This window comes from Chelmon rostratus, chromosome 18 (genome assembly GCF_017976325.1).
Source record: "Chelmon rostratus isolate fCheRos1 chromosome 18, fCheRos1.pri, whole genome shotgun sequence".
NCBI classification, from domain to species: Eukaryota; Metazoa; Chordata; class Actinopteri; order Chaetodontiformes; family Chaetodontidae; genus Chelmon; species Chelmon rostratus.
The window spans coordinates 13,142,306-13,169,734 of record NC_055675.1 but is presented as its reverse complement, the minus strand read 5'-3'; the positions used below and the strand labels follow the sequence as shown (position 1 = coordinate 13,169,734).

Sequence of the window (27,429 nt, the reverse complement as noted above, 5' to 3'; positions counted from 1 at the left end):
TGCAAGCATGCTATCTGAAAAGAAAGCAGCATTGTAAAGCTGTTTTGCAAAGCATGTTTCCAATGTTTTTTATGGCTGATTTAACTTTTTTGGGGGCATTAACTTAGTTTTGGAGTCAAATCAAACCAGAAAATGGCAGTTTTTCATTACTGCCCAAAATCCGTCGTTACAGAGTTTACATTCTCAAAAACAATTATTCATTTAGCACAACAGCTGTGGCCCGAACTGCAAACATATTGCCACAAACTGAAACCAAGTGGAAACAGTGAAGTCAGTGTCCATGTAGCCATTCCCTCTTTCACAAACATCCTCCATATTTGTTGTGCATGTCTGCAACACCCTAAAAACCTCTGCATGCCTTTTGCAAAGGTGTTCAACACTAGTAGTTAAAACCTCACATTTACTTAAACTTAGATTGTGAATGTGCAGAATTTTCCTTTTTTCATTTCATTCATTTGGGACGACCTATTGTGCTGCTCAGCTACTGATGTTAGCATTGATCAGCACCTTCTGCACACCAAGTAACTAATGTAGGAGCCACAGAGTAATGTAAGGATGCTCAAATCACAGCTTGTACAACGCAACGTCAATGTCAGTGCCAAGCTAGTTACGAAGTTGTTAGCCATTGCTAATATACACACAGATTTCTCAGTTCGGAAAACTAACTTTAAAGTACATCATACATTGTTTGACACTTTTGAGCTTAAATTGTGTCCATAATCATAATCAAGTTTCACTAAAAGCTGAGCACTGTATTAGACTGCATTACTTAATTACTTAGCTAGGTATACCTACTAAACTGGCACTGGAGTTCATTTGCAAAAACACTGATACTAAGTTAGTTTACATGACTGTATGTCAGGTACAAACAAGATTTATTAAAGTTCTCTATCAGTAAGATGCTGAAAATATTTTAATTTATTATTTAATTTATTTGTTTAATTTTGGTGTTTCTTGGAATTTTGTCATTTTAATTTAATTAAATCTCCATTTCCAAAATTAAAATGACATTTTCAAGAAAAAAAATGTATACTTAGAAGTAGGGTATGTTTGTCTTAAATGTTATAGGCTACTACAGGAGAATTACTGTTACTGTCTACATAAAATAAAGCATTTTGGTCTGACTAATTAAAAAATGAAAATCTGGCATTTGTAGCAAACTAAGCTGCTTGAAAATCGGTTAAAAATGAATCAAGTTTTGACCATTTTAATTTTGGACCGACCTGCTGGAGCTGCCGGATGGAGGAATGCAGAATGAGAACAAAGGAATTTGCAGGATATTAGCAACAACGCCTCTTTTTCTGCAAGGCAATGATTAGGGCTTGAATATAAGGGAAGTTACTGTCGAGGAAAAAGATATATATATATATATATATATATATATATATATATATATATATATATATATATATATATATATATAGGTTGAGCCAAGTATAAATGCAGAACTGGAAGTTAAGAAATCCTGGGCTCAAAGTCCTGGCTTGTGTTTTGTGGAGATGATCCAAGACATCCATTGCTGTCTTTCCAGTTCACACTCTTGTTAACTTCATATGAGACGTCGGACTTCAATGCTATTTCTAATAATTCACATTTTGCCATTCAAAAGACTTCACGAATCATTTGTTTCCTCATGCATGGCATTCATTACTTTAAAGCATGGTTCTGATATTGAAATATCACTGGTTTATATGCCTGGTGCATCACAATTTTTCACCACAGTGAGAGTTTAATCACTTCAGTGTGTGCACAGTGAAAAGAAAATGGACTGGTTGGAGGCTATTCGACAAAGAAAGTGTTTGTGCTCATTAGCCTGCAAAATTTCTATGTCTACTAAAGTGGGATTATTTAATTTAGATTTAATATCAGTCTGGACCTCTTGTAAGCACAGAGGGATTATGTAGGGCTGACTAACCAGACAATCTGACTACATTCAAATACCTGTCACTTGTCTTCATTAGACTTTAATGACTTGGTCATTTCCGAAGTTTTTTTTTTTTTTTTTGTTGTTGTTGTTTGGCTCTATTTTGGTCTCCACCAACTCCTGGGGGGCTCTGTAAATGCTTCACTGTGTTCACCAGCCATTCTCGTCACTGTGTTTGATGGACAGAGACTTTGTTACTGTCCTCAGGTCAACAGGAAAAGATTAAGTGGAAGGAAATGAAAACCTTTGATGTACCATGAAAAACACTGCAGCAGCCATCTTCCAAACATGCTCGTTTAGTCAAATACAGTAAGATGAGCTTGTGATAAATAGACACTAATTGAGTGGGAGGTGACCTTATATTCCTGGTAATTAGTACTGCATGCATAATTACCAATTATCACTTACTTTACATAACAATCAAACAATAACTGCAAGCAAAAGATGCCTGCAGCAATTATCTCATAATTTGCAAGCTGTTTTTAATTGAGTCAGCCAGTTTCATTCACGTCTCAAGGAGGGATGGTAATTATTGTGAATGACTCAATAAAAACACAATTAGCAGATGATGCGGTGTCACATTAAAGTGTAGAATATGTTTGTCCAACTAGCAGCACAAGGCAAGAATTAAATAAAAGTGAGAGGGCTCTGGGGAAAAGTGACTAATGGTGTCATGTTTACTCCGCTCCCCTCCATCCCTCCCTGAGTCTGCTGCCTCTCTTTTCTTTCCAATTAAGCAGAAACAGGTTTCTGCTGTCAATCAGACAAATGATTATGAACACTTTAACTGCACTTAGTTTCAACATGTGCAGCCCATTTACCAGAATAAAATGTTAGCATTGTACATTCATTTGTATCATATCAATGTTTCTACAATAGGTATCAAACTGATGTCGTTCAGATTAACTGGTGCGTGTACATGAGCTGAGTTTGAGGTGGAGGGGAGGATGGTGGCCTGACAGCGTAAGTGTCTGCCAAGCAGCAGACTGCTGCGACAGCTGCGTTTGTGGCGACTAAATTGGATATTTCAAGTGAAAACATGATTTTTTTCCTAATTCTAAGCAAGTAGTTTTTGTGTCTAAATCTAACCAGACCTTAACACACACTGGTTTGCAGAAATGTACAATAGCAACATTTATTCTGGTGACGTTTGGTGTGTGAGTGTATTTGTGTGTTTAACATACTGTAAATTATTGCTTATCTAAACCTTGATATATTTGATTCGCGATATATTTGATGCGCATACAAACAAGGAATTAGTCATTACTGTACAACAACCAGTGGATGGACTGCAATAAGAAGAAAAATAGTAAACATTATACGTATGAACATACAGCATGTTAGCATTTCCACTTCAAGTATGCTAGCACGCTGATGCTAGTAGAAAGTGTTAGCACACCCTCACAAAGCCGCTATATCACTTTAGACAGTGTTGCAGACAAGAAGCAAAAGTTGTACAGGAATGACTTGTGCAGTATTTATTTTAAATACCTTTAAATTCAGGGCTACTCCCTGACAAAAATGCTTATTTATGGATAACATGCTTGTCTACCTCATGTTCCTAATCTTTACATGCTAGCAAACAGATGGCATACATCTTCTTATCGCCAGACTTCAAAATCTGAGAATGTATCTCCATGTGATCATTACTAATTTGAAACAGAGGTCAAAGAAAGACATAGTACACGTAAACTCTGCAGAATCCCCAAGTGAACTGTTCATTGTGATTTTAGGGAAGCCAATCAAAGTAAATCAAACCGCTGGATAAATGCAGTCAACGAGAAAAACAGATGTGGTGTGTGATATGTACAAACACTGAAAAATATGAGTAATAACTTGAGGAGCAGGGGTGAATGAATTCAGAGAATCAATAAAAAGGCATTTAGGTCACTGGTTTCTGTTGACGTTAAACCATCAAGCAGAAGGAAAGCAGCGTCTATTTTTTAATGCTGGATGATTGCACTGGATATCAAGTATTTGCTTTTAAAGGAAGGAAATGAGGATTGATTCTGACAGTCTAAGTGACTGTATGGCAATTAAGTCAAAAGCAATGCAAGCCTTTATTCTAATGACTTTCACACTATGTATTCTAGTGCTGCCCTCAAGTGATCTACAACCACAAGGGACTTTCATTTTGTGTTGATTTTGGCGACCCCTGTGGACAAAAGTGGTAGTGTTTCCCCAAATAAGGTGTGTATGTCCCATGAGCACCCTCTCCTTGTGACGTAAAAATCTCAATCTGGCCAGCACAACCATTTGTTTTGAGAGTGAGTTAAAAACAAAAAAGAGGCAACATACCTTTAATAGTTTTTCTTTTTTAAACACAGATGTTTGCAGGATGAATTGAACAATTCAATTCAACTGGCTAATGTACTACTCACTACAAAACATTGCCCGAAAAAATGCAAACATTGGCTCCTCTGGTTTGCGTGCTGCAAATTGTTTTGTCTGATTTTGCAGGGAATCTGTAACCTGATGCACCAGATGGTTTGCTACACAGAACCATCTAGAAAGTCGTCCATGGAAGCTGTTTGGAAAAGGACAGGCGCTTTCAAAAAATACTTGGCAGGTGATTGGAAGAACCATCCGTCCACCACCACCTAACTGAAGTCTGACTTCAATCAAAGAGATCAACAAATCGTACGTTGTAGCAGGAAGTTGTTTTTGCCGAAGTCTGTTGGGAAAAGAGTGAAAATGTCTTTTTCATCTAGACAGGCCTTCTCCGATGCTACAACAGCTCTTCAAGTGAACAGTCACGTCTAATGCTGTCGTCACACCTGAACCTTCCTCACAGGATGCTGATTGGTCCAAGACTACAAGCACATAACTTGAAGGCTGGCAAGACTGATTTGGACAAGAGAACAGGCATTATGAATAGCTACATAGAAATAGCCAGTCTTCTCGCTCATGGTCTTGTTTGCTCATGCAGGTCCTATAGAGGCATCAGCATTAAACTGAGACTGTTTCATAACCATTGAAAACTTCTTGTAGCTGCTTCAAGATTCAGTTTGTACACAGATGTTTCAGATTATAGTTCAGTGAATGTTTCCAATTACACATGGAAGCAGAGAACAGGGAGTCGGTTATTACATCTTTACTTTTTTTATGGGATTTTCTTTCTATAATTTCCATCCATTTCAGTCAAACCATGATCTTGAGACTGTAATGAGCCGACAGGGACTCAACACACTTGCTGAGCACTGTTGTGCCAGTGTTGAACCTGAGATTTTTCTAGCTTGAATATTTTAACACCTGTATACAATTCATGTTCATGCTGCTTTTCCTCTCTCTCCTTTAAAGGACCAGTGTGTAGGAATTAGTGACATCTAGTGGTGAGGTTGAAGATTGCAACCAGCTGAACCCTCACACGTCAAGCGTAGACGAGAACTTATGGTGGCTGCGAAACTTGCAAAAATTTTTCAGGTGATTATACATGAATGAAAACATATATTCTATTTCTGCCCTATTCCGCCAATTGATCGCTAGATGTCGACAAACACATAAACTTAACTTTGCACTCTGTTTTTGTTTGTATTTTACACTGTGCCCCAACCTTTGAAGAGGTAAATCATTAAATATATTCTCTATATATTGTACTGTTTTTTTTAGTGTTTGTCCAAAGGATACACAGGTATATATCAGGGTTATAGCTGCTTGTGCCGTTGACTTGACCCAATTAATATTTGCATTGCTAGGCCATGGCCGTAAAATGGGACATGCTTACAAGATGAAGGACTACTGGCTGACTGCAGATCAGGGGTCTGAGGTGATTGTGTTTTCTAAATAAATACAACCTTTTTTTGTTTTTTGTTTTTTTTAACAAGCTGGAGGGATCCATCTAAAATGCCTAATCACACTAAATGGTAATTGCAAAGGACTTTTCAAAGTAAGATACAGTTACTCAGGAAATACAAAATCAAAATCTTGACATAATAATGCATGAAACATCTTTCCTCTCTGGGTCCTTACGATTGGACAATAGTTTTTGATGGTTTTGACAAATAATTACTGCAAACCCACTGGCAGACATCGTAGTCATGGCATGATTTAAAGATTAATATTGCACAACATTTATACTGTAATGAGCGTCAAGCTTGTTTGATGAGTCAGTGTCTCTGGTAAACGAGTCAATAAAAGATAGCGGAGGGTAGGGGATAATGTAAGATTCCATCCTGTATTGCGCAACAAGGATAAAGGCCCTCATTTCCACCAGGACGAGAGAAAAAAAAGCTGCAGCAGTGTCAGCTTTCACTGTTCCCACTTGTGATGGTATCAGGTGTACTTTGAACAAGCTTGTGTTTGGTTAAAACTAGCCTTGCGCAGAATGGGTGGGGTAATGTGTTTGAACAGACAAGGTGAATTCTCCTGTTGTGATACGTGCTCAGGCAGGCTTGAATGGAATCTTTTACCTCTAACACTGGAGAGACAGCACACTAAAGGATTACCCACTCTTTGGAAATAACTGATCTGAATTTTAGATTAAAGCCACGATGGAGGCAACTAGCGATACATCAAAAATCTTGGAGAAGGGTCCTGAATACCTTCGAAAACAAATGGAACTGGAGAGTGAGACTAAAGGACACATGAGTGCCGTGGAGAGGCTCGCCGCAAGCAAACCGAAGTATGTCAAAAGCCAGCAGGTGGTCAACTCAACTCAGGAGCCAGTTATCAGTCTTGGATCAGCCTCTGTGAGCAGCACTGGGTCTTCTAATCGGAGCTCGAACCGTAGCTGGAAGCGTGTCACAGGCGGTAAGTCAACAGAGGCTACATGTGGTGCACCAACATGCTCACAGGTACGGCGGTCCAGCTCCAAGAAACGACCAGACTCGCTTCTGCTTTACAGACAGAAATGTGAGTTACTGAGAGGGTCGGCAAATGACCGGAAACACCACATTACACGCAAGCTGCTGCTCAGCTCTGTGCAAAAAAATGTTCCGTTACGTGAGGTGGCTGATAAGGACTGTGACGCTGAGGGCAGCGAGGAAAAAATCACCTCACCTGAGGGAGCAGCAAAGGAATGCAGCTCACATGGAGTCTCCTCTCAATCAACGGGGAGGAGGGATGGAGTAGCAGGACAGAGCACGGGAAACATTGCTTTTGGGACAAAGGTGACAGCTGGTGTTGGGAAGAAATCTGGACTCCTGGCGGTTCTTGAGATTGAAAGGAGGTCCGGCAAAGGCGTCAGTCGCTCCCACTCTGACATCAGCTCCAGGTACTCCAAAAACTTTGCAGACTTTGACACTTTTTTCAAGTACTGCGGGCTGGACGGTGAGGTGATCGAGTCTTTGGGGAAGGAGAACTTCTCGGCGCGATCAGATGAAATTGCAGTAAACATCCGGAGTGTCAGCGTCTCTACATCAGAGGGCGGTTTCTCCAAGAACAGCGGTGACAGCGACGGACTCCTGGAGGATGAGCTGAATGGAAAGATACGTCAGGGGACGTCAGTTATTGAGCGCAATGCAAGGATTATCAAATGGCTGTACAGCTGCAAAAATGCTATCGAGACTGGAAAGAAATTAAGAGATCTTGACTGAGACTCTTTTTTCTCTGCACATGTGTTTACCAATGACATGCAGATGATACATTTTATCCATTCATCACATTTTAATGCAGAACATGCATCAAAACACTGTGTGTTTGTGTGCCTGTGTGCTTATATCATTGTTTCCTTTGGTTTATGTGTATACGGTATGTGTGTGTGAAAATTTCAGCAGACACTTCTGTGCAAAAAAAAGCGTGTTTGCATCTGTTCAAACTTGCAGAAACCTAGCTTGTTCTCTGTCAGGTTGGGGGGCCACAAAGACCCCCTCATCACACACAAAAGAACACAAAACTGTTACCTAACATTTTCATCTTCAAAATGTACATTTAATTGTGATTGAATGAAAAATAATGGACAGTGAGATCCATCATAAACTAAAAATAAAAAATAAAAAAATTCCAAATACGTTAGGGTTCAATTAATAGTATTTAAATGGGTTTTATTTGAATACTTAATTTTTTTGATAAAATAACTCCCTAAAACTCACCTTTACTTAACAGTTCATACTCTAAATTGTACATAATGGATTTATTGATGGTTAGTAAATACTACACTCATGATCTAAGGGTCGGATTTTGGGTTGCCAGGTTGTGAAAAACTCCTTTGTTTTACCTCTGTGTTTGGTAATAATATAGCCACAAATGTTAATCCATTCATAATAAGTTGTTAATAGATGGATTTTTGTCCAGATCTGCTGGAAGGTGTGTGTTCATCCCTCAAAGAGATTTTTCACAATCTGGCAACCCAAAAATTGTCTTTTTCCATGCCTTAAAACTGTGCTATAAAACAGTAAATTATCATGAGAAAGTGATGCCAGTAAAATAAAGGCTGAGCATGTTATGGCATTTCATACTCATGTTCATAAATGATCCTCAGCTGGGTCTTTAGACCACTAACCATGAAAGTGCCCTCAAATCACCATTTATGTAACCTGCCTCTTAAATTTATAATCCAATGAGCATCCTCATCCATTTCTCTCCAGGTGAAAGGTGTACTTTCCATCACACACACACACACACACACACACACAAACACACGCACACACGCACACACACACACACACACACACACACACACACACACACACACACACAATAGTTGCTGATGTAAAAAGTGTATCTTGTAGGATGTGGTTATTTTCCAGCCAAATAATAATCAGTTGTTCTGTGAGTCCTGTGTGAGAGGAATGCACCTGATAATCTGATAGGCTTAAGTCCAGTGACCCGTTGAAACTGTATCTCCACTTTCCTCCCAAATCCCTGTCTGCTTTGTCTGCTCACCATTTTCTCTCTCTTTCTGTCTGTTAGCCAACTTTCTGTGCTGATCAAAGCTGAGAGTCTGTAACCCAAGTGGGAAAAAAAGCAAAGGACAGATTCATGATGACTGAGTGTGTTAAACAGAATTACTACCCACTCTGTTTCCCTCTCACACAAACAAATCAACATTTTTGTGCAGCATATGTGAGTAGCTACACGTGAACTCGTGTTGTAGACACACCTTTCACATCCCCAGAAGCCCGACTGATGATTTTGCATCGAGGCAAGTCATGTCTCGTCCTCTCCACTGTTGCCAAAATTTTACGTCAATCTTAATATTCAGTTGATGATTCAGCCAGGAAGAAAAGGGCACTCATTACTGACTAAAATGCACACTGTCTGCCTTGTTGTAAGCTTGTAAGTTTCTTATTTTATTGGAGGTTTTATCATGTAAAAGATTTACTGCTTTCTAAGCTGAAGTACTACTGCAATGTCACTCCACCCCTTACCCAAACCAGGTTCAATCTGGGGTTGCTGCTGCCTGCATAACATTGTTTTATACTATTAAATTATAATTATTTACTTACAAGTAAATTGTTGCTGAAATCTAGTAAAAAATTGTGTGCACAACATATATTAAACCCAGGTGCAGGATAACAGCTTTTGCCTGATGATGACTCAGTGGGGATTTTTTGGTCAAATAAAGTGTTGGGGTGCAGTTTCTTCTTATTCTTACTAACAATGTTGGATAAATCATTTAATTGATCAGATGCAATTGACAGAAAAACAAATCTCTATAGATATAACACTATTATTTTGAAAGACTAGTACATATGTATCAATAAGGCCTACAGTAGGTATCAGTGGGAATACAGTTCAGCAAACTTCTTGTAGTGATTGAAAATTGTTTGAATTTACTGTAAAGAGCCTAAAGGTGGCAGCATCTAACAACACCACTGAAGCTAATTACTGTGTTAAGTAACTGATGTTACCAGGCCGGCCATACTGACCCTCTGCCTTCACTGTAATCACAAACAAACAATGCTCAGAAGAGAAATTACCACATATTACCCCAATCAGGGTGGATGCTTGACATGTTGTGCTAGTTTTAGTTAATTTGAGGAAGGTAAACCAACAGGTTTTGCATTAGTGGTTTATCTACAAATCTTAATATCTAATGGCAGCAGCTATTCAGTCCCTGTCACAGGACTTGAGACTCATGACTTAAGTCAGATGTATGGTACAAAAATCAGGGCTCAAAATTTGGCTTGGACTTGACTGCTCTGAGTCTTGAGCCTCTTTGTGGTAGAAATCCATGTTTCCATCGTTGTTCCTGCACCCTGACATCAGGTCAGCGTATCGTCTTCTCTTTGGCTTCCTCGTAAGGAAAGCGAATTATATGTTGTCGCTTCTCTATTTTTTTCATGTTAAAAAAAGGAACCAGAACGCATTTTCAGCCACTTGGAATTCAATATTCCCCCTTTAGGTTTTCCTTTTCTGAAAGATTATTTCCATTCAGTATTGATGAGAGTGGAAGTAACTGGAGCAAAATTACGGTTTCATTCCAGAAACACGTTAGTGACACAATAAAGCAACTGGTATTCTCAGGATAAAGTGCAATAAAAAGGAGACATTTCAGGAGAGTTGGTTGTTTGGCAGGATCAGTCCCCAGAGTGACAGCAGGCCCTGAAACCCCACTGCAGGTTCTGGCGGCCACTGGCCGTGTCTGCGTGAGGAACGCTGATGTTGTTGCAGTAATAGATGGTTGAGTTGGACCACGATTGACATCCACACTACTTGTGATGTCAAAAAATCTGTTTGCATACATGTTGTCAAGTCAGCTTTAAGATCAGCAGCTGTCCACCTTTCAACAGATAAACATGGGGGGTCCATCATTTGTGTCATTTAGACACCTGAAATATCTGCATCACAACATGGAATTTGCCTATGAAGACTTCTGACCTGATTTGAACTTGCTGAAATGAACTTGTGACTTACCTTGAATGGCTTTAGACTTGATTTAGATATCCCCAAAAGACAAGGTAAACACAAGTGACAATGATACAACTGTATATGATCAGACCAGGAAGTTCCTACACCAATAGATCAGTGAAATAAAATAAAATACCATAAACTCTATGGTCTGAAATTGACGCCTGATGGCTGATAGAATAATGTATTAATGCAGCACTTTAAAAGTATTATTACCTCTGTTTTAGATTTGTTCCTTGCATATCACTTCATCAGTCACACAACAGTCCAGTGGTCGCGTTCCCATCCTCCATCACAAAATCAAAACATTAAGTACATGTGCGCAGTCCTCGGTCACGTGTAGAAGAAAGCCCCAACAAAACAGAAGGTATTAAAAAAAGAACATGACTGACAGCAGCGACCAGCCAATCAGCGAGGCGACTCTGGGTAGCAACAAGATAAATACTGACGTGACGTCCAATCAGAGAGCAGAAGGGGGCGTCGACGAAGTCTGGTGTCCGCACTGTATTTACTTCCGTCAATATTTCCAACACGGCAGGCGGAGGAGTCGAGGTGCAGAAACAGAAGAAGACACAACAAAGGAGTCGCTCAAGGTTTGTTTTGTAGAAACTCACACCTCTTTTGTCGTGTAAGTTAGATTCTTTAGTTTCTTCCCGTCGTGATTATGTGCGTTGAACGGGCTGACAGCTCGTCTTATCTTCATTTTTTACTGTAAAACGTTAAAACGACTTGGACTGATTTCGCTAACGCTGTTATTTTTCTCAAATGCTGAAGGTAAATGCGTCACCGTCGTTGTCAGGTGTGTTATTAAAGCAGTTTGACTCGGTGTGCCATTATGCATCTCAGTGTTTACGTGTAACATCGCGAAAACAGGCTCAATATAGACAATGTTTACAAATGTAATGGCCTTCTTGTTCATTTGGCAGTTAGTGTCAGACAAGCTGATGTGAACAAGCAAAGTAAGGCCATTATAATTTGAATTAATGTCTGATTTAAACAGTTATTGAGAGAATTTAAATATGTTGCATTGCTGTATTTATAAGTCTAAATGTATGTGTTTTGAATTCTTTTTGCAATGTTAATGAGGCAATTTAAACTGATGCAATTTAAAGATCTTATTCACAGATTCAGATCAAAGTTTGGCTGTCCAGTCACTCATTTTCTTTTTTCTTTTTTTGTCAGAAGTCTGATGGGTTGATATTTCTCAGTAGCTCTGATGTTCACATTTGAATCTTTCATCTTGTTTTTGGTGTCTAGGCAGATTGTTTGACTTGGCTTGAGAAAATGAATTTGGACTATGTGCACCAGGTCCTTCCTTTGCCTCATTACCTCAGAGCCCAAAGATAAATACTGCTATTTGTCAACCCTCCAGGTGCTTGGAGTGGCAGCGACCCTCTCAGCTTACAGTTCCCCTTCAGCTAGAATGCCTTTCTTGGGCAAGGACTGGAGGTCACCAGGTTGGAGCTGGACCAAGACAGAGCATGGCTGGAAGAGGATTTTCTTGTATGGACACGAGTTGGAAGATAACAACAGAGCGATAGACTTGAAAGAGTAAGATTATAACTTGTTCACCTTTATCATCTATGTCTGTCTCAGTGAGAGGGTGACACTGGAGTGGATTTTGATTTGATGAGTGAAATTGACTCCCATCCCATGGGAATCCCAATAAAATGTCCCCCTCTAACACCAGTACTGTTCATGTCAAACTCAATGAATGAGTCCTTGTCAGGTTAGATTAGACTTAACTGACTGCATACAAAATGTTAAAATATATAAGATCCTCAGTAGACAATTGTCACATACAGCTAAGTATAAAATTAGTATTTTCACTGTATCCTCATGAGCCCACTGTCTCTCATGCACTGTTCTAATGTATTTCTACAAGCAAAGTATATCCAAGGGCTGGACGACAGCTCGATATAAACATGTACTGACTCTTAGTGGTATCGAACTCTGATAATATGATAATAATGTGTGACGCTTCTGCTGCCTTAAGTAATGATTTGGAGTAAAATGTAATTAAAAAGTAATAAATGAGCTAATGGAGTTCTTGCTGTACACATTTGAGTCGTGTCAGATTTAATTAACAGTAGAGCACAGTTCACTGAATTTGACGCCAATTTGATTACAATATTGTATACTTGAAACGTGTTATTAACATATTGATTTCAACCGTGTCATCCAGCCCTCCACTTTACAGTAAAAAAATAGGCTGCCCTCAGGTTTAGCTTTGTTGAATGAAAGCAAGATTACTGTACCATAAACTTATATTCAGAGTCCGACAATAAGTGTAATTAAAGTAATGGTAAGGTTTGCTTATTCTGTAGTAGCATTACTTAAATATTTGAAATAAGCATCAGAACTGGAGGTTGCTCAAAATCTTACTACAGTACACCAGTATAGACAACAGTATATTAGATCTTATTAGCACTGCATCTCTATTTAAAAGTGATTACAGCTGACTGACTGCCAAGGCTCACTTTGAGTGTTGACTTGGTTTTCAGACATCTTCCAACTTCCATAAAATACCTATTATTTTGGGAGGATTTTCCACCTTATTAGGCAGAGGACAGTCACGAGCTGTCAGGAAATGAAGGGAGAGAGATGGATTAAGACGTGTAACCAAACAGTATGTTTGTTGTATGTCAGTGTTGTAAACCTTGAGCGAAAACAAGACTACCATGACTAAAAAGGATCTGTTTTTAACATGGATTGTTGTTGTTAATCAGTGTGTTTCTGTGAGCTACAGTGTGTTGATGTCTGGCTGCAAACCAAATTTCCTTCAGGACACAGATAGAGTTGGATTTAAACAAGCACAAACTGAACTTGTGGCCTGTGGTGGAAATGTGGTGGATCAAGGTGAACTGGAAAAAGTGACAGGAAGTCAGTAAATTGTAATAACATTGGCAAACTTATTGATGGAATTACACGGATAAGGCCATAGTTACTCAGCATTACAAAGAAAAATCATTCAGCCAACTCTTATCAGGGCCATAGCAGAGAGTCTTTGATGAAATGATTTGCATCCCACAATTGCAGCCTGTTGTTGTCACAAAGAGATGTCATTGGAATGGGCAGAGTTGAGTGAAGGGTTTAGTTCAGACACTCCAGAGTGCACCAGCTTGTCAGTGTGTCCTGTTAAAGAAAAGATAACTACTTACAATAATTGATGTGGAAGTTCACAGTAGCACAGAAGAAGATGTTTTAGAGTTGAAGTGTAAAGATCAGACTCTGAAATATTCAGGTCAGATGTTCATGTGTGTGAACTGCGTTGACTTTCTGCTCTAAACTGTTCCCTCTGAGCAATAACACACACTCTTGTTGTTAATGAGGAAGTCGTGCGACTTGTTTAGTCAAAACAGTTAAAGCCTGAGTTAAAGCCTCAGGTAACAGCATTATACCTTTGTTCCTTGATCCCCTTCAGATGCCCTGAAATCCTGCATGTGTAGTGCTAGATCAGTACAGAAAGTCAATATTGGTCTTCTTGTAAAATATCTGTGTCCTGTAGTTATGTTTGGATGGTACGACTTGTGAATCCTGTCCCAGGGGTCTTTCCTTGGAGTTGTGTCATGAATGTTAACATACCAGTTCTTCTGATAGGAGCACACAAGAATAAGTTGTAGTTCAAACATCACCTGTCCTGTGCTTCAATAATGCTGTCCCTCCCAAAGGCATTCGGCGGGCTGAAAGACTGTAATTACGACTGTGCTCTCAAAGCATTTGAACTTAAAACAACTCCAGTCTTTCTGGGCTGTATTACATGTGTCCCTGCGGGCAGTCGGGATTGCCTCCCAGCAGGAGAGCTCGCCTTGTTATCTGCAGGAAACATGTACTCTTTTGACGCATGCCAACTGGCAATGAGTGGTCGCATACAGGGAGAGAACGGAGGAGGTTTTCTAGTTTCAGGTTTTTTAGTTTGTTTATACTGCACATGGATTAGCATTTCTTTGTGCTGCTTGCATCTATCTCTCTCTCAAAGTGTCATGTTACCTTCAAATGTGGACATATTGCATGTTTGCTTTGTGAGAACCAGAGCTATTTGAAAACAAAGAAATATTTGTTGTGAATTATTGCACTCAACTTTATGATGGGCTGTGTATGCATACTTTGCTTTTCTTGTAAATTCGAAATATATAACTACACAACAGTAATTCAACCAACAAATAAGTGAAATCTGAGCGGTTTTTTTTGTCTAACTGACAGGGACTACAAGCTTGCAATAGCATGATAACTAATGAAAAAATTTTTTTAGAAAGTGTAACAACAAATATTTGACTGAAGTAGCCTTTACTAAGGTTTTTCTCAAAACAACAAGCCCTACCCTCTCTGACTTTAAGGGGGTCAGAGTCAAAACCCAGAGTATGAATGCTTTACCAAAGCATTTTAACCAATAAATAACACACATAACTATTCAATGTACTCTGTTTAGCCTCTTCCCTCACTAAGGAGGACTAGCTAGAGCCAAACTTTAATGAACACTTGTTGCTTGGATCACCTTAACAATATGTAAGCAGAGGTTACAACTAAACCTGGTAGCACATTTTGCATGAAAGTACCAGAGCTGCTGTTGAACAGAGTGCGAGGCACAAGTGGAACAGATTGTCATTCTCTCACTATTCAGTTTTCACCGCAACATTTTGCACAAAAAGAACAAATATAATAAAAAAAAAGACATCAAACAAGTGCAATTACAGTAAAGTGCAGTTGAATAAGTCTAATAAGTAAAAATGTGCATAAAATAAATCTGAATAATACGTACACAATAAAAATAGAAGACTTAAAAAATGGCAACAGCATTAGCAGTATAGTATAAGTCACAGGTTTGTTGTCGAAGTAGGCGTGGTGAAGCCTGACATATGTAAACAGGGAGGGGGACGCTGGTGTCCCGCTGGTGCTGATAGGGTTAAGGGTGCCAGTTGGTGATATCTCCCTCGCAGTCACAGTGTGGCCCTTTCTATTGATCAACCAACCAACAGACCCTCGCAGTGCCACATTAGCTTGTCAGCAGTCTTTTCACACAACAAGGACACAACATAAGACAATCACTGATGACATCATCTGTTCAACTTGGCCGCTCTCCAAATGCAGCCCCGCTCAGAAATGCCAGTGACTTCATGCGACGGAGGTACGCTTGGCAGGCCGACACATGCAGGCCAGAAAGAAAGAAGAGCATTATGATGGCTGCTGGTATGGTACACAGTGTTACACAAGTAGGTTAGGTCATTATGTGTCTTTTGACGTCAACAAACCTCTGTCACCTTTTATCTGCAACCACTCAAGAGCCAGATTAGTGCTGGAAAGTGACTTCACGGTCCATCTCTGCAACAGATCCTTTATCTGACAATCAACTTCTTTGATTGTTTCGTCATTTTGCGCTTGGCAAAGCTTGTAATAATGCTACTGGGATGCATGCATCTACAGTGAGTAAAAGAAGGGAAATGTAAGCCACATACGCTGTTTGTTTTCCTCCTTGTTCAAGCTGACTTTCTACGTAACCCTCCAGTCCAGTCAGTCTGTGGTTTTACCCAAGGAAAAGTGCAATAGTAATGTTTAATTTTAATTTAATGTTTAATGTGATCCCCTGGGACATCCAAATAACATAAAAAGTATAGAGGACTATACAGCTTTAGAGCAAGACACTGCAGATGAGTAGGGTAAAGACTTTAATAGAAAGTTGCCAGTAGAACCAGTCAGCTCTCACACACTCTCCATGTCTCCACGTCAACCCGACCCTTTGTCCCCTGGGTTTGAACCCGCCGGCTGGCTGGGGCCTTTCTGAGTGGAGTGGTGTCTGTGTGGATTTCCTACGGGGGCTCCAGCTTCCTCCCACACTCCAAACACATTCAGGTTAGCTTAACTGGTGACTCTAAATTGTCTGTGAATGTCAGCTTGAATGGTTGTTTGTCTCTACGTGATAATCTGCTGAATAGTCCAGGGTGTCCCCCGCCTTTGCCTAATGTCAGCTAGGATAAGCTCCAGAGAGTAAGCGGCCAAAAGACACCAGATATGTTGGATAGGTGTACATAGACACTTTAATATTATAATAATAATAATACATCAAAACTTGCTTTTGACCTTTAAAGAGTGTCTTCCACTAAATTGGTGAAGGAATACTTTAAATTTCAGATGCAGGAGGATGTTAGGACCAATGAAAACTATGAAACATTACTATTGTAATTCCTCTTGGGTCCCACTCCTTTTTTAGTTAGATTGACTGCACAATTACCCCTTAATCCCATGCATTTGAGAAAATAATGTAAATATTCAGGAATCCTTTGAACGCTGCTGCTGCTGTGTGATGTATTCCAGTGGCTCTGCAGCAGCCGGTGCTCCACATGCATCCTGTGTAAAAAAAAAAAAAAAAAAATTAAAAAGCAAAGCAATTGCATTCCTCACTTGTAATTCACTGTGACAGATCACTGTGCTTGCATGTGTGTCTGTGTGCCAATTGCACATGAGTCTGTGCAAATGGATAAATGGATGGAGATGAGGGATTACTGCGGAGCTCATTCACTCCAAATCAGTTGACTTTCCAGTCAGACAAGCAAAATGCCTTCACTTATGCTGGAGGAAAAGTAAATTTGTTGCATGTGTTTTAAGACCTCAGATTCTGACTGATATATTATCTAGCTGTCTGGCTCCAGCAAATATATTTCGTCCAGATTTTCAAAACTCATGAACAGAAAATCTTTCATGACAATAGATGCGTATACTCTGGGAGCGGTTGTAGTGTCTGGTTTTTGATGCAACCATCTCCTTAATCATTCTCTCTCAAGCTAAGCCTCATAATCAATCTGTTGTAAAATGAAAACAGCATGAGTTAATATGCCTTGTGAATTATCCACGTTCTCTTTATGAGGGAAACCTGGGTGCACAGTTGTTCTAAAAAGTGCACAGTGCAGGGCGAAAGGCTATTTTGAGCATGTGAAGAAAGAGGAGAAAAAAAACTAAAACACGTACTCTTGTTTGAAGGTTGTAAAGTGTATCAGTCTAACTGTGCAGAGTTTATATTCTCAGATGGACAAGCTTAGCTTAGCTCTAGCACAACAACCACAAATTAAGACAAACATTCTGTTGAAAACACACAACTAATCATTCACGTATCAAATAATGCAATAATACGGTGGAGGAGCTTGTTCCGCACAGGAGAGCGAGTGCAGTGGTGTGGAAGTGCAACGGATCAGATGTGCAACAAATCACGCTAATATGTAAGAACTGCAAGACTGTAACAACAAAAGGGGGGAATACAACAAACTTCTTTCGGCACCTCAGTCAGAATCCCTCGGGTGAGTCGGAGGACGGCCAAAAATCCTGCAAGGAGAGCTCAGCAGCTATTGCGAGTTCTAAACCAAGCAGACAAACTACAGCTCAGCGTAGCAAGGCCAAATCTTCAGCTGTGCTCTTTATTTATCTTTATCACCGACATTCCCTCCAACATGGCGATGATATGTTAGGGCCATATTGCCCACCCCTAGTACTAATACCAATAACATATCTTAAAGGTATTGCTTCTCAATCTGCTGACCCATATATCCCCGAGTTGGCTGGATGCTCAACTTCAGCCCAAGGATTATTAATGCATGGAGAGTCAATTGCCTGTCTGGTCCAGCCCTTGATCTGTCAGGTGAGGGTCATTAGAGAGTGTCCTGATACAGAGGAACAGATCGTGGTTCAGATTGGGATTATTTTGTGCAATTTCATTGTGTTGTGCCTTAGAAAAAAATATCTCACAGTAGAAGTACTCTGAAAGCAGGCCTATTCACAGTCGTAAAGCATTTAGATTCATGTGTGCATGCCTTCATAAACACACATCCATTGACAATCTGCATCCATTATATTACCATGCACTTCCCTTCGTGTTTACGTTGGAGCCAGTTCAAGCCTCCCATGTCAACATCAGTCAAGTTGCGGTCTGCTGCCAATTGTTAAGATCTGTCTTATCAGTAATCACAAGGCCGGTTATCAATCAAGCAGGCCCAGAGTGACAGCCAGAAATAACAGAGATCAGAGGTCTCGAAAAGTTTTTCCTGTTTCCTCAGAAAAGACTGATTTACATCTGTTATTCTGTCTCTCAGGCTGATATATGTCTGCCATCTGCTGTGTGCCCTCCATCACAACACTCTGAGAAGCAATATAATTTCACATCTTGATTATTCTGACTCATCTGTCTTGACCTGCTTATTATGCTTTTGAATGCAGCTTCTTGACCAGAAGAACTTCTCACTTTCTACTACTACTATTGCTTTCTGGCAACCTGTGCATTCATAATCTTAACTCAAGTATTTGCTGGCCCCGTTAAACTCAAAATACTGCAGTACTTAAACTGTCTTGGACCCGTCGCGCCGTGCAACAGAGTGATATACAGAGCATCAATAAACAGTCACAGGCTTTTTCCAGCTTGCTGCCCCAGAATGGACTGTTTGTAATTACGCTGCATTTCAGGTGTGCTGTCCACACTCGCGTGCAATGTTATTAACAAATTCCTCCCATGCCTCCTCTGTCCAAACAGGCCCTGCAGTGACAACAAAGAAAATCTGTTTGTCGGGGATGTGTGTGAGCTCGCCACCTCAAAGAGGAAAAAGGACCTGTACAACAATAACACCAAATCTCAATGTGAGTCTCAGCAACACATAATCACTCTGTCATGAAAAAGTTTGGGGTATGAAAATTAAAGAAAAAAAATACAGCAGAATAACTAATGGCACAAGTCTTATTAGCAGTAATGGGGTCACCTGGTCAGACCAGAGGCTTTTGATTCACTTGGCAATTAATCACCTGAGACTGTCATATTGAAGCTGAGTTCGACATATATTTACAGATAAGCTTCAGTTAAATCTTCCATCTTTCATGCATAAGTGGAATTCAACCCTCTTTTTGCACAGATTACAGAAAACACTTGCTCTAATGTGAAAGTCACTGAGATGAAGGGGAACATTTTCAGTGTTTCGGACAATGCTGTGTTGCACATGTGGCTGTTAAAAAGCGATTTGAGTGGTCTGCATCTCCACAGATAGACTGTGCAGTTCAACTACCGTGAAATGTAACCAAATATTTTAATTTCAAGATAGGTTTACTTCCATTATATGGTATTTCATTCTAATATTTCACTACATTTCAGAGGCAAGTATTGTATTTTATACTCCACTTTATTTGACACCTGATGTCTGATGACCTGATAGTTATTGATTACATCCAACAATATACTAAGTTGCATAGTATAAAATAAACAGTGAAAAACATTAATGCCTTTACTTCATTCAATATTGCAGCTTATCAACAAAATGTGATACTCAGTCTGTTTGCTGAAAGTCTGCAGGTATGCATGAGCTCTGTAGAGTGCTGAGTGTAGATAATGGGGCCTGGTACCTGTGTGGACCTGGTATGCAGGTCAACAACAGGCCAAATGAGCTGAGGGCTGTAAATATGGCCTCAGGTCGAATTGTCTCACACCTATTGTGTCAACAGGACCTGAGGCTCTGTTCAGCGTCAGACTAGTCTGACATGTCAAACTTGTTGAAAAACAATTTAGACATTTCATGTTGTTTGCTTTGTCTTGAATGCCGTCTCCTCTTCTTCTCACCTCGGCACAAACATTCCAGATCATGTAAACTTTATGGAAAGGGACAATGGCAGTTTGATAAAGCTGAATGGCATTAACAAGTCCCAAGATAATTATTCAAATCCTAATTTAGTTTCTGCAATTTGAATGCCAAAGCACATACAGAGGATTGATACAACATTATTAACACCTATGCAATCTATTGCAACTAAGTACCACAACCCTACAGCAAATTCTACATTTGTGGAAGTAGTGTTTGTTCATACTATTGCAGAAAGGTTTTGAGTGAGCTGCATGTTAATTATGGGCCCCCTTCACGCCTATATAGGGAAGGGAAAAATAGTAAGGACACTATACTTCACATTGTAGTCTAATACAAAAGCATTAGAAACTAGGGTTGCATTAAATTGCACAGGTGCTCATCGTATTGCATCCACCTGATAGACAGCATGTACATTTACACCAAACACATATGCTCTAATGAATAATGTGGTTATTTTTCTGTGCCCAGTTGTTTTCACAGATAAATGGATCTACGTGCAGAAAGGGAGCACAAAAGAAGTGAGTGTTGCCACTGCTACAAGAATTTTCGCATGAAGGATCTACTTGCATTTGATTGAAAAGGCGGAATTTTTTTTTAATGAAATCATTCTTTCATAAAATGTGTGTGTGCATATATTCATGCTAACGCACAGCGCCATGGATACTGCACGCTTGGCGAAGCCCTCAACCGTCTAGACTTTTCCAGTGCCATTCAGGACATGAGAAGATTTAACTATGTTGCAAAGGTGAGCGATAACGACCACACATGCTGATTAAGAATCTTTCTGAGGCTGTTTAACGACTTGTGCAAGCTAACTGTCTTACTGTGTCTCACTCACTTAGCTTTTCCAGCTAATAGCCAAGTCTCAGCTGACATCTTTGAGTGGAGCTGCCCAGAAAAACTATTTCAATATACTGGAGAAGATTGTACGCAAAGGTAAGAAGACCCTTAGATTGATTACTTACTCATTGGACATATTGTAAATTCAGACTATTTCTTCTTATTATTATTATAATTATTATTATAAACTTTAATTACATAGCAGCTTTCATACAAAACATGCAGCTCGAACTACCGAAACTACCGTTTCCTCTGCTGAAGCTATCCCTTAAGCTGTTTTCACTGCCGCCCTGCTACACAGCGAGCGAGGGGGCACGTTGATGGCATTGCACAGAGCTGCTTCATACTCTTTTCTGCTTGCCTGTGTGTTCCTTTCCACTCTTTCGTTGATATTGCGGATAGGTTAAAATAGATGTTGTATTGATCTCCTGTACGCTCCACCCAGGCACCATCCCTCACCTAAACCAAACAGAGTGCTTCCAGTAAGCTAGAACAGGATGAAGGTGATTTTGGCCATATCAGCCACCCCTAGTCGGAGTCTGAAGTAACACCCAGACTTGTTACTTCTGGTTTGATCCAGCAACTCTGATGGCTGCTTGATTTAATCAGCTCCTCCCTTTTGGATTCAGCGCCAACTATAGGATCCTCATGTAATTTAAGAAAGTTGTTATTCATTTCTGTATTGGCAAAAGGCATCTTAAGGCATCTACACCACATGGCTTCACAGATGTGTGTAGTTATGTATCATCAGTGTAACTATGTAAACTATGTTCCCTCATGGTATCACCTTAATAGTCAGAACAGCAGAGGGGCAAGGCAGCTCTCTTGTGCAAAACCAGAGGTTATGTTCTCTGACACTTAACCCCCAAGGTGAACATAAAATGTGCTTGTCATGCACAGAGCCAGTTTTAAACACATTATGAAACCCAGGTTCAAGGCGATTTAAAAGAATTTAATGGTCAGCTGTGTCAAATGTTGCACTGAAATGTGAGATATCCAGAACCGAAACCTTGCTGGCATCAGCACTAAGTCTCAGATGGTCAACTGTCTTTGTGAGAGCAATCTTTATGCTATGATAAGCTCTGAAACCTGGTTGAAATCTCTGAGGAATATATGTCTTTTAAAAAGTTATTCATCTGGTGAAAAACAACTTTTATAGGTATCTTGCTTAAGAATGAATGGTTCGATTCAGGTCAAAATTGCTGAGAAGTCGTCTAGATTAGCCTCCTTCAGCAGAGGCCTCAGGGCAAACTCCAGTTCCAAGGGATGTGTCAATAAGATTCCGGACAGATACTATTGAGACAACATGACGTCTGTTTGCTCTGGGTAACAGTGCGTGGAGATGCTGGGGAATTTGTTCATGGTTGCCTGCCTTTCATGCTATTGATTGCAGGGGTCGGCAGTAGTTTTAGCAATGGCAGCTCTGGTAGTTGTGATTTTACACTCATAGACACATGCAAATTCTTTGCATTTAGCAGCAAAGACTTGGCTTAGAAGGTCAGGGTTGGGGGCAGGATTCTGTCAGAAGTGGAAAACAGTATTCTAGAGTTATCTGTAATGATAGATAGAAAAAAAGCCTTTCTGGAAAGGCAAAGCTACATTACATTACATTACATTACGTAAAAGACATGCTGCTGCTGCTCTACATGATCTCTGGATCTCATAGATAGTATTGTCTGTCCATGGAGATGTTTCTTCTTTTTAACCTTGAGTGGGGGCATACAGAACATACAGTGGTGGTGAAACATTTTACCAAATGGAAGATATTGTCATGCTGGTGGGAGGCCTCTTGGACATGTTCAAGGGCTTTAAGCAGATTCATGTATTAGCCGTAGAGTCAGCACTCTTGTTGATATGAACTTTAAAATCTCCATTTAAATTTTTTCTATCCTATTTGGTGATAATAACGGCAGCCAGCTGGGAGAATTCATAAAGAAATAGAGATAAATGTTTTGGAGGCCTTTATATTGTTCAAGTGAGCACTGCTTGGTCCACCTTTGTGCAGCTAAACTGTTGCCGATGATGATGATGGCGGCTCTCTCTCTCTTCCTGTTTGACTGACTGGTAGGAGTTGTAGCCTCATCGCTATTCATGTTGAGCCAGGTGCCTGGTAAAAACATACAATCTGGTTCATGATTTAGTTAGACCAGCTGTGAGGAATGTAGCTTCGTATTTTACAGAACGAACAAATGGTACATCTCTGAGCAAGAACAAGATGTTGTTTCTCAGACTGCTGTTCAGTCTCAACAGTGTTTTTGCACTGAACCACAAAACCATGAGGACCAGTGTGCTCCATCATTATGGGGTTTGTGTTGCCTGATGGAGCAAAATACAGATCTACTGTGCCCAGTGAAATAGTTTTCACAACTGTTTTTTCTTTTTTCCTACCCTGCCTGCGGGGTTCCAGACTGTGACCATTTAGTCATATTTTATGACCGTTTTTGGAAACAGTGTGCTTGCATCTTTTAACCAGGAGCACCAGCGCTACTAGTGGAAGAAGTTAGTCTGGAGTTCTGGCCTGCCAGAAAAATACAGGGATTTTTCAGCAATTTGCTTTAAAAGGATTTCTTTAAACAACCCTTCGTTTCTGCAGTTTGATTTTCATGGCAGGTGTTTTTAGGTGGTAAAAAGAAATATTTGGGCACACATATTTGCACCTAATGTTTTCTTTGTTTTTCATGTTTTTTGTTTTAGTTCTGGAGGACCAGTACAATCCGCGCCTTGTCAAGGACCTGCTGCACGACCTGAGCGCGACGCTGCACAGTCTGACCATCCACGTTGGCAGGTGTGTCCTCGTGGGAAACATCAACATCTGGTTGTGTCGTCTGGAGACCATTTTCAAATGGCAGCAGCAGCTCAACAACCTGCAGATCCCCAAGGTAGGAGGTTTAATGGTGTTTGTGTGTTTTCCACTGTCGCTCACCCCGTAAGCTGCCTGTATGTAAATGTGACTTTTAAAAGGGGAAGCTGGCTGAAAATATGAAAGTCTTTATGACCACATGAGCAGTAGGTTATCTACTGCTCCCACTTGTAGGCTGAGTGAGGAACATGAAATATGGAAGGAGAAGTACTGACAACGTATTGTTGGAGATGGTCATTGAATGCATCAGGCTCTGAATTGAATGTGTTGCTCTTAATTGTCTCCTCAGCAAATGTGCAATGGGAGGTCATTCAATGACTTGCCACTGCACATGCAGAACAAGATCCTCTGCAAGTTATCTGATGCCTATGACATCATTAACCTGGGACAAGCCACGCCCACGCTGCAGTCCCTCAGCGAGAACAGGATGCTGTGGAAGAAACTCTGCCACTTTCACTTCTCAGACAAACAGGTGAGAGAACTACGTGTTCAATGCAATCAGACATGGATGAGGAGTGTTTTCAGCTAAATCTGTGATTTTAATGAGAATTTTAAAAGGAAAATGCTTAAACGTTGATGAAAAGCTGTGAAGTTGTTCACATATAGACCACTAGAGGGCAGAATTACCACAGTTTGCTCACGGTGATCTCTCTCTCTCTTTCTCTCTCACTGACTCACACACAAACACACACACAAACACACTGTCTTACACATATTGTAACACCCACTCCGGATTGGTGTTAAGGGCAAACTGTCCTTAATTAAATCTAATTACACTGTGTTCCAGTTATAATTACACTCCAATTCCCCTGTGTTTTAAAAGGTGTTTTAATTGTGTGTTTCCTTCCATCCTTGTGCAGTTCTGTAGGAATTTGGTCCTAACCAAGAGTGATAATGTGGACTGGAAGCTGATGTACTTCACCCTGCAGAAACATTATCCAATGAAGGAGCAGTACGGAGACACATTGCACTTCTGCAAACACTGTAGCATCCTCTTCTGGAAGGTAAACAAACTCACCTGCAACATTAATGTCATGTAGGAAATACCACATGACAAATTGATACTGTTTATCAGAAGTTGATCATGGGGTGCACGTTAAATTGGAGGAAAACATTAAAAGAAGGCAACAATGAGCACAAGTTTAGCTCACTGGTTTAGTCTTCAGTGTTGTATACTGGAGCTTAAACAGTACATGACGTGACAGTCTGCCAGATCAGTATCAAGTTTTTGTATGCAAACACATTGTCTTTACTTGGCCAAAGAGACAAAACGTCCATTATTGTTTGTGAAAATTTTAGACACTTTGGTCTCTCTTACGCTAATATCTGTCTTTAGCATGTAGAAATCCCAACTTAACACTGTAAATATTTGGCTTTCTGAACTAAAGAGAAAGAGCTTGATGTCGCCTTTTGACTTTTACTAATTGCTCATCAAATCACAGGTAAAACTTCAGGGCTGTATAAATAAATGCCTCCATTTTCAGAGCAATGTTCTGATTACTCAACAGGAACAAATGAGTCACATATACTGTAAGCACACATCATCACTGCTGGTTATGGTAATCCGTGCTGTCAACAATGGGGTCTGTGTACTCATGTGCTCATATATGTAGTGTATATGTAGTGGTCAAAGGTCAAAGACATGACTTGTTTGTCCTCAGAGGTCTGATCTTAAATGACGTGGAAGACAAAGATCACATTTTTCAGAAACTGAGTTAACATCCTCAGGGGAATGGATGAAAAATGCTGCTGGTCCTTTGTTTCCCCCCTTCTTGTGATTATTTACTACCAAAAAGCTTGTAATCCTCCCTGTATTTTTTAACCTCTGCCCTCTTTGCATCCCTCTCCTTGCTTGTCTCCTTTTCTTCCTGCCTCTTCTCCTGGTTCCCCCTCTCCCTGATTCCCTAAGGATCGCCACCTGGCTTTGTTATTCAAGGTACTTTCTGTCCCATCAGTATTTCTTCACTCTCCAGTTTGTCTCGTGTTTCCCAGATCATCTGATTTCTACCTTATCTTTTTCCATGTGTTGAGCTTCGTCTTGTACTGTTGTCTGTTTCACTTGATGTCATCATGTTTTGCTGGAGGTGTGTTTAGTAAACAGAGCCACTCTTTCTGCTGACATTTAATGGCCTCTAATAGCACTATGTACATATATCCACCTCAAATTTTAGTTTCAAACTATTGCTTTACTAAAATGAAAACATAAACTAGCAAAAGTCTTAGTAATATAAATGCACTGCAGATTAGTTCCTCTCTACATCTGTGAATCAGTGAATTACACTTGACTGCCAGTCCTTTATACACGTGCATAAGGTATTACTTTTCTTTAGTGTATGGTCCTGGTCCCCCTTTCTAACAGCATGGTTGTTGACTGTGTTGCAGGACTGTGGCCATCCATGCACAGCCAACGACCCAGACAGCTGCCTCATGCCCATCTCTCCGCAGCACTTCATCGACCTCTTCAAGTTCTAAAGCCTCCGCGCTCTTCAAGCGAAGCGTCCGTTGGCCCTCACTCGCGAGCCGAGAGTGTGCACGAGACCTTGATGTCGTTTACCCGAATACAAAGGGCTTCAGCTGAAAGAGAGGACTTTTTTTATTTCTGCATTTCCTTACGCACAAGTGTTTCCATGAGATGCAGGGAAGATTAAACGTGTATGTTTGTTGGTTTTGACAGTGTTGCTGATGGGTGAAATATAAAAGGAACTGTTGTTGTAGCATGTTTATGATGGGTTACTGATTATAGGTAGTGTTTTTTTCTACATGACAAAAGGTGAACATTTACTGTGGCAGAATAAGGCGACTTGTGTGTTGTTTATTTAATGGGGTTAAATAATGGGGTTAATGCTTTTCGCCCTGTTCTGTTTTGGTGGTATTATTCTGCAATAACTGAATGCATGTCGTGTTGGGGTCCCTGTTTACGTACTGTATGTTGTCCTTTGTGAATCTGTGCTCCGTGTACATTGGAAGCGTTGACGCTAAGAGAAAATAATGTAAAAGTCCTTTAGCCGTACAAGTTTTTACAATCTACTTTTGTCAGAGCTGTCAAGTGACAACAGAGAAAATGTAAAACAGTATTTATGGGGAGAGTTTTGTATCCTTCCTTCAACTTTTGTAATATTCCTTTGCTGCTCCCATACTATATGGTACTATTGTGACTTATATGGGACAGGAACTAGGTGTACAGTAATTAAATATTTCTAAAAACCTGTTTCTGTTTTTCATTTCGTACAGCATCACAGCGATTGTATTAAGATCTTTTTTCAGACTTGACCTAATTGTAGTTTACCCTGCTTGCATTTGGATTTGGATATAAATGTCTTTTCACCTGAAACATCAAGGAAAAAATGCTTGTCATTGAACAAAAAGAGCATTAATTATTAATATTCTTCCGATTATGCTCCAGTCTCGGTTTT

The 27,429-nt window shown here is 40.0% G+C and overlaps 2 protein-coding genes across 2 annotated transcripts; both read left to right on the top strand.

Annotated features, from left to right (window-relative positions):
* The first annotated feature begins 6,260 nt into the window (after positions 1-6,260).
* fam110c (family with sequence similarity 110 member C) lies at positions 6,261-9,443 on the top strand. Its single transcript, XM_041958601.1, has one exon. The coding sequence runs from the start codon at positions 6,415-6,417 to the stop codon at positions 7,456-7,458; it is 1,044 nt and encodes a 347-aa protein (XP_041814535.1). The 5' UTR covers positions 6,261-6,414; the 3' UTR covers positions 7,459-9,443.
* Positions 9,444-11,250: 1,807 nt separating this feature from the next.
* Positions 11,251-27,224, top strand: fbxo25 (F-box protein 25). The gene is made up of 10 exons (XM_041958442.1): positions 11,251-11,307; positions 12,087-12,265; positions 19,224-19,327; positions 20,785-20,834; positions 20,969-21,061; positions 21,159-21,252; positions 23,851-24,035; positions 24,306-24,488; positions 24,877-25,020; positions 26,399-27,224. The coding sequence occupies exons 2-10, from the start codon at positions 12,138-12,140 to the stop codon at positions 26,486-26,488; spliced, it is 1,071 nt and encodes a 356-aa protein (XP_041814376.1). The 5' UTR covers positions 11,251-11,307; positions 12,087-12,137; the 3' UTR covers positions 26,489-27,224.
* Positions 27,225-27,429: the final 205 nt, after the last annotated feature.